This window comes from Staurois parvus, unplaced genomic scaffold (assembly GCF_062004578.1).
Source record: "Staurois parvus isolate SC_StPar_1 unplaced genomic scaffold, SC_StPar_1.0 ptg000418l, whole genome shotgun sequence".
Lineage (NCBI taxonomy): Eukaryota > Metazoa > Chordata > Amphibia > Anura > Ranidae > Staurois > Staurois parvus.
The window spans coordinates 1924325-1932180 of NW_028318214.1; the positions used below are offsets into that span (position 1 = coordinate 1924325).

At 41.8% G+C, this 7856-nt stretch overlaps 1 protein-coding gene across 1 annotated transcript in view; it reads right to left on the reverse strand.

The window, feature by feature from the left end:
• LOC149454747 (serum paraoxonase/arylesterase 2-like) overlaps positions 1–7423 on the reverse strand; it is a 50338-nt gene extending 42915 nt beyond the window's left edge. The window contains exon 1 of the mRNA XM_089687141.1: positions 7276–7423. Coding sequence (XP_089543267.1) covers positions 7276–7349 — 74 coding nt within the window. The 5' untranslated portion in view covers positions 7350–7423. The remainder of the gene's footprint in view (positions 1–7275) is intronic.
• Between the last annotated feature and the right edge of the window lie 433 nt (positions 7424–7856).

The following is a 7856-nucleotide window of genomic DNA, read 5'->3' on the forward strand; positions in this document are numbered from 1 at the left end:
CGTTATTACTCTTCAGCTTTAAAGGTCCCCCAGTGTGCTAGCAGAAGATACTATTCCCATCCTTTGAACTGACTCCATATCCTCAGCTAATCATCACCTATTTAAAGGGGTGCCTCTCCTTTATACAATTATCCATAAAAGGTTGTCCTTGTGGTCCCTTTACGTTGCACCAGTGGTCACAAGGGAGCTGGCGGTTTTGTTAAGCCTCTTCCCCACAACCAGTGTTAAACTCTCAACAGCCACCATTGACACACAGTGGTTATGCCAAGTCTGCTGACATTGACATTCACCTTGTATTACATCCAAAAATCATTTTTCCATGGGACTTAAAATGAGGCATAATATTTGCATAAAAAAACATTTATTGCACAGTAGATGAAAATCTTATACATAAATAGTAGAGTTAGTAAAAAAAACAAGCTGATTTGTTAACAATACCATATATCAGCATACATACTCTTCATATTCATAAAATAATACATGTATATATTTCACACTTTAACATTTTTAAAAGAACATAACAATGGGTGCATCCTATAACTTGACGCGTTTCATGAACGTAGCTTCACTTCTTCAGGAGTAGATGCCCAATGCAAACTCTGTAGCCAGAAAAACAATTTCACAAAGTATGTTCAAGCAAAAAGAGGGGGGGGGGGGGAGTGCAATATTTATGCATATTGGTATCCTTAATAAAACAATACTTACAGATTAGTTTAGTAATTTATCTAAGATATCCACCTCCAAAGGCAGCCGCCACCAGGTGTTTGGCCTGGGAGTTCTGGAAAGAGAACATAGCACCTCAATGGGAAATCTAAGGAGCACTACCTAAAAAGACATAGATGGAGTCTAAAGACCTATAATCCCACCAGAACAAATAATCAGACCTATGAGACAGAACATAGATAATGAATGCATAATAGCCCGTGTACATAAAGTGTACACAACAGATACAAAGTGGGAAAGCATAACATATTATAATGCTATTAGTGAAGATATTGCCCATATGCATAAATGAATGGAGGGTCTCCACTATAAAAGTATTATATTCACTAGAAACCAGAGACCCAAAGGGTGAAGGAATAGAAAGAAAGAAAGCATGTGATGTTTAGCACCAGTGAGCCATAGATTGTGTGTGTGCAGTAGCAAGATTGCAACACCATTAGATACCATATGTATGCTACAACAGATAAACATGGATATCTAAGGTCAAAGTTCAATATTGACCAAGCTCTATGTGTGTAGGTTGGGAATCTCCACCAACCAGAAACTTGGTCTCAAACGAAGAGGAACCTCCAGCCACCTTCCCCCTCAATTTATCTTACAAAGGGGAACCAAGCCCCTCCCAGCCACCATGTGGACTCTCAGATGTAAGTGGATCAATATCCCGCAATCCAAGCTCTGTGTAATAAGGGCAAGATGGCACCAGGGTTACATACCACAGTGAAATGTGATAATAATGTGCACACACGTGTGCGAGCATACTGCCGGCTTACTGATGTCACGTGCACATCACATGTGCCAACATCAGCAGCCAGTGCTATTGTAGATGGCTGGCAACTCCCTGAAAGAAAGTCAGACCCGAGCAGCGACTTTTGATGTTCCCTATCGCCACGTGGCCTATCTACATTAGCAACATGTTCTGGCTGATGACGTTGGCGCGCATGATGCACATGTGACTTCAGTACGCCAGCATTACACACGCGCATGTTATTATCATGTTTCAGTGTGGTATGTGAACCTGGCAGCATCTGATCCATATTACACAGGGCTTGGATGGTGGGACATCGGTCCACTTACATCTGTGGGACCACATAGTGGCTGGGAGGGGCTTGGTTCCCCTTTGTAAGATAAATTGAGGGTGCAGGTGGAGGGTTCTGCTTCTTTTAGGACCGAGCTTCTTCTTAGTAAAGATTCCCAACCCACACACATTAGCACTTGGTGAATATTGAATTCTGGTGGCATTTTGACCTTAGAAACTTATTTATCTGTGGTAGCATACATATGGTGTCTAATGGTGTTGCAATATTACTACTGCACTATCTATGGCTCACTGGCGCTGTATCACGTGCTTTCTATTCTTTCTCCCTTTGGGTCTCTGGTTTCTAGTGGGTACAATAATATTATAGTGGAGATCCTCCATTCATTTATGTATATGGGCAATATCTTCACTGATAGCATAACAATGTGGTACTTCTTCCCACTTTATCTGTGGTTTGCAGTTTGTGTACACGGGCTATTCTGCTTTCATTATCTATGTTCTGTCTCATTGGTCTGATTATTTGTTCTGGTGGGAATTTAGGTCTTCTGATTCCATCTATGTCTTTTTAGGTACTGCTCCTTAGTTTTCCCATCGAGGTGCTATGTTTTCTTTCCACAACTCCCAGACCAAACACCTGGTGGTGGTTGCCCTTTGGAGGTGGTTATCAAAGATTAATTACTAAGCTGATCTGTGAGTATTGTTTTATTAAGGATATGAATATGCATAAATATTGCACCCCCACCCTTTTTTTTTTTTAGGAAGTGCTTGAACATGCTTTGTGAAATAGTTTTTTGGTCTACAGATTTTACATTGGGCATCTACTCCTGAAGAACTGAAACTATATTAACGAAACGTGCAGAGTTATAGGATGCACCCATTCTTTTAAAAAATTAGAAGTGTGGAATATATAGATGCATTATTATATGAATACGATGTAGATTGCATGACGATATACGGTATTGATAGGAAATCAGCTTGCTTTTTTATTAACTCTACTATTTATGTACACTCACCGGCCACTTTATTAGGTACACCTGTTCAATTGTTTGATAACACAAACAGCTAATCGGCCAATCACATGGCAGCAATTAAAAGCATTTAGGCATCTAGACGTGGTGAAGAAGACTTGCTGAAGTTCAAACCGAGCATCAGAATGGGGAAGATTTAAGTGACTTTGAACGTGGCACGGTTGATGGTGCCAGATGGGCTGGTCTGAGTATATCAAAAACTGCTGATATACTGGGATTTTCACGCACAACCATCTGTAGGGTTTACAGAGAATGGTCCAAAAAAGAGCAAATATTCAGTGAGTGACAGTTGTGTGGAGGAAAGTGCCTTATTGATGTCAGAATTTGGCATAAACCGGGTCAGGCTGGTGGTGTAATGGTGTGGGGGAGAATTTCTTGGCACGAGTAAGGCGAACCTGGCGGGTGAGTGTAGATAAATAGGTCAAATGGTTGTATTTACTATTACTAGGGGTACTAAGTAACTTAATAGGACTTTTTTTTTGCTCTATATGATTACACAGGGGTCAGCAATCAGTCAATCGAAATGTCAATTGTGGTTATGTGATGGGCTGATAAATACCCACCATGCCACCAGCTCCTGACCTTGCCCACTGTCTTTCAAACCTCAGATCATAGTAATAATGTGAAAGCAGAGCTAAGGGAAGTTCTGGGCCCCTCCTCAGCTGACACCTGGGAGGAAGACTACCCTCACTTCAAGCCGCTTCATCTGAGGTCTGGTGAGTATATTTTTAAAGAGGGATGGGGGAATTTTTGCTATGATAAAACTCTGAATCTCTGTGTTGCTTACTACTGACCCCTGCCCTCTGCGTTACTACTGAGCTCTGTGTTACTTACTATTGACCTCTTCAGTTTGTGTTACTTACTACAGTATTACAACTGATCTCTGCAAACAGTGTTACTTTCTGCTGACCCTTGCACTCTGTGTTATGTACATACTACTCACCCCTACCATCTGCGATACTTATTACTGACCCCTGCACTCTGTGTTATGTACATACTACTCACCCCTACCATCTGCGATACTTATTACTGACCCCTGCACTCTGTGTTATGTACATACTACTCACCCCTACCATCTGCGATACTTATTACTGACCCCTGCACTCTGTGTTACTTACTACTGACCTCTGTAGTATTTACTACTAACTCCTGCACTCTGCCACTTGCTGCCACCCCCTGCACTCTACGTTACATACGTATTACTGACCCACACAATACTTACTGCAGACCCCTTGCACATTGCATTACTTTTTCCTGTCCTTTGCTTTACATACTTCTGACCTCTGCACCCTACATTACTTACTACTATTTCCTGCACTCTGCATTATTTACTGTACCTCTGAACTCTGTGTTACACAATAATATTTGAACTCTATGCTATATGCTACTGACCTCTGCAACCTGCATTACTTTCTACTGACCTTTAAACTCTGCATTAAATGCTAATGACCTCTACACTCTGTGTTACTGACTACTGAACTCTGAATTACCTATTCCTGACCTCTACATTCTGGATTACATACTACTGACCTCTGCAACCTGCATTACTTTCTACTGACCTTTAAAGTCTGCAATAAATGCTAATGACCTCTACATTCTGTATTACTTACTACTGACCTCTGAACTCTGAGTTACTTCTGACCACTACACTCTGCATTACATACCACAAACCTTTGAACTCTGTTTTACACGCAAATAATTCTGTGTTGCATACTACTGACCTCTGCTCTACTTACTACTGACCTCCAAACTCTGCAATAAATACTAATGACCTCTACACTCTGTGTTACTGACTACTGAACTCTGAATTACTTATTCCTGACCTCTACATTCTGGATTACATACTACTGACCTCTGCAATCTGCATTACTTTCTACTGACCTTTAAACTCTGCATTAAATGCTAATGACCTCTATGTTCTGTATTACTTACTACTGAACTCTGAGTTACTTCTGACCACTACACTCTGCATTACATACCACAAACCTTTGAACTCTGTTTTACACGTGAATAATTCTGTGTTACATACTACTGACCTCTGCACTACTTACTACTGACCTCCAAACTCTGCATAAATGCTAATGACCTCTACACTCTATGTTACTGACTACTGAACTCTGAATTACCTATTCCTGACCTCTACATTCTGGATTACATACTACTGACCTCTGCTATCTGCATTACTTTCTACTGACCTTTAAACTCTGCATTAAATGCTAATGACCTCTACATTCTGTATTACTTACTACTGACCTCTGAACTCTGAGTTACTTATTCCTGACCGCTACGTTCTGGATTACATACTACTGACGTCTGCTCTCTACATTACTCACACCTGATCCCTACACACTGTGTTGGATACAACAAACCTTTGAGCTGTTTGTTAATACTAATAATTTCTGCACTCAGTATTACATACCACTGACCTCTGCACTCTGTATTACTTACTACTGACCTCTACTGTCTGTGTTCAGTACTAATGACCTCTACAGTCTGTGTTACTACTGACCTCTGAGTCACTTACTCATGACCCCATTGCATTACATACTGCTGATCTCTAGACTCAGTGTTACTCCTGACTCTTGCACTCTATGTCCATACTACTAACCTCTGAACTCTGCATTACACACTATTGACCTCTGAACTTGCATTGTTTACTACTGATCCCTGAACTAATCAAACCTATTAGAGGTTTCTGAGCTTCAGCTTCTAGGAGCAGAGAAAAAGGTTGCTTTTGTACAGTTTTTTAAAGCTTATTTTCCAGCAGAAAAAATGCTAAACACTTCTAAATGCTACTAAATTCTGCTAAAACGCTTTTTTTCTAGCTTTTTTCTTTCCTACATGTACTGTAAAAATGCTAACCGCTGCTAAAACAATACTCAAAAACGCAATTAACAGCTTTTTTTATCCAGCATTTTTAGCATTAAAAAAGTTAGTGTGCATGGAGCCTTAATGGGGCTTGATAGGTCATCTCCTTAAAAAAAGCAATCTGTACCCTAGTGATCTTTGATCTAATTCCATTTTGTTTAGGCTGTCCATGGTTGCCCACCCCTGTGCGTGCAGATACAGCAATTGGAGAAATTTAGTTTTGACCACTTGCCTACCGGAGATAGCCTAATGATGGCTTCACTGCGGCCGGCCAGTTCTGGGAAGGCGTCATATGATGTCCTCCCAGAACATGCCCTCCCGCGCACCCCCGGGGGTGCACACCCGGTGATCTGCGTGATCGCTGTGTCCTATGGACACAGCTGATCTCATGATGTGGTAAAAGGCCAATCACAGTGGCCTTTTACCAAGTGATTAGCCGTGACACAGCAGATCACCGGGAAATGCAGTTGCCTGTTATCGGCTGTCACAGTGTGAGGAAAGTACTGCAGATAACCAGCAATTGTCAGAGGAGGGATTGGCACCGATCATCAGGGCACTGATGATCAATGCCCAGCAGTGCCACCCACCTGTACCCAGCAGTGCCGCCCACAAGTGCCCATCAGTGCCACTAACCTGTGCCCATCAGTGCCCAGCAGTGCCGCCAGTCAGTGCCATCAGTCAGTGCCACCCATCAGTGCTGCCCAGCAGTACCGCCTATCAATGCCCATCATCAGTGCCGCCTATCATTGCCCATCAGTGCTACCTCTCCATGCCACCTCATCATTGCCGCCCATCAGTGCCCATCAGTGCTTCCTCTCCATGCCACCTCATCATTGCCGCCTATCAGTGCCCATCAGTGCTGCCTATCAGTGCCGCCTCATCAACGCACGTCAGTAAAGCAGAAAAATTACCTGTTTGCAAAATTTTATAATGGAAACAAAGAAAAACCTTTTTTTTTTTGCTCTTTTTTTTGTTTATAGCCCAAAAAATAAAACACCCAGTGGCGAGTAAACACCACCAAAAGAAAGCTCTATTTGTGTGAAAAAAATTATAAAAAGTTCATATGGGTACAATGTTGCATGACCGCGCAATTGCCAGTCAAAATGTGACAGCGCTGAAAGCTGAACGTTGGCCTGGGCAGGAGGGAGTATAAGTGCCCTGTAGGCAAGGGGTTAATATTGTATTTGTTATTATTATTATTACATAACTATGAAATTCCATGACACAGGCTAAAAAAAGTTTAGTACAGCCACAATGCGACACAATATTGCAAAAAAAAGTAAAATGTCATATAATGTACAGCGCTGAGCAAACCTTCTGGCGCTATACAAATACTGTATAATAATAATAATATTAATAATTAGGTCAGGATCAGGGTCTGGAAATGTGCTGATAAATCAAGGAACATTTACTACAGAAAGGTATGACTCCGGCTGTTAAGTTTTGTATGTGAAAGGCTATAGGTTGCCTAAGCAGGGATCAGGTGCATACTATACAACACAATGGCTATATGATTATCTATATGGAACAAAGGTCTAAAAAAGTCACACAATGTTACATTTCTTATTGGAAAAAAAAAGCATTCTCTTCCACAATACAGAGAGAAAGAACGTGACTCACCAGAACTGGTAAATTCGTTCCCCCAGGAATCCTAGGACGACCCCAAGAAGGGTTAATTTCAGTAATGTCCCCATGGCAGTGCTGGAACAAGAGTGATCCTGCCTGCCCTGTGCTTCATGTGAGTTGTGACAGTCACTGGGGGCGGTGCCTTGGTGACAGTCCCTGAGGCTGTCACAGTGGCAGTTCCCTGGAATCACAACCATGCATGTCACAATTCAAAAAACACATATTTAGAATGGCACTTTTAACTTTTTATTTAGAAGTTTCAAAATAAAAAGTATATATATATATAACAAAAATGTTTAGACATAGTAACATTCCTAAAGCCCTACTCTAGCCAAAGCATTTTATCTAGTGGGCAGCACAGTGGCTAAATGGTTAGCACTTCCACCTGCCTGGCAGTACTAGGGGTCATTGGTTTGAATCCAAGCCACGGCACCTCCTGCCTGGAGTTTGCATGTTCTCCCTGTGCCTGCGTGGGTTTCCTCTGGGTACTCCGGTTTCCTCCCACACTCCAAAGACATGCTGGTAGGCGAATTGGATCCTGTCTAAATTGGCCCTAGTATGAATGTGAGTTAGGG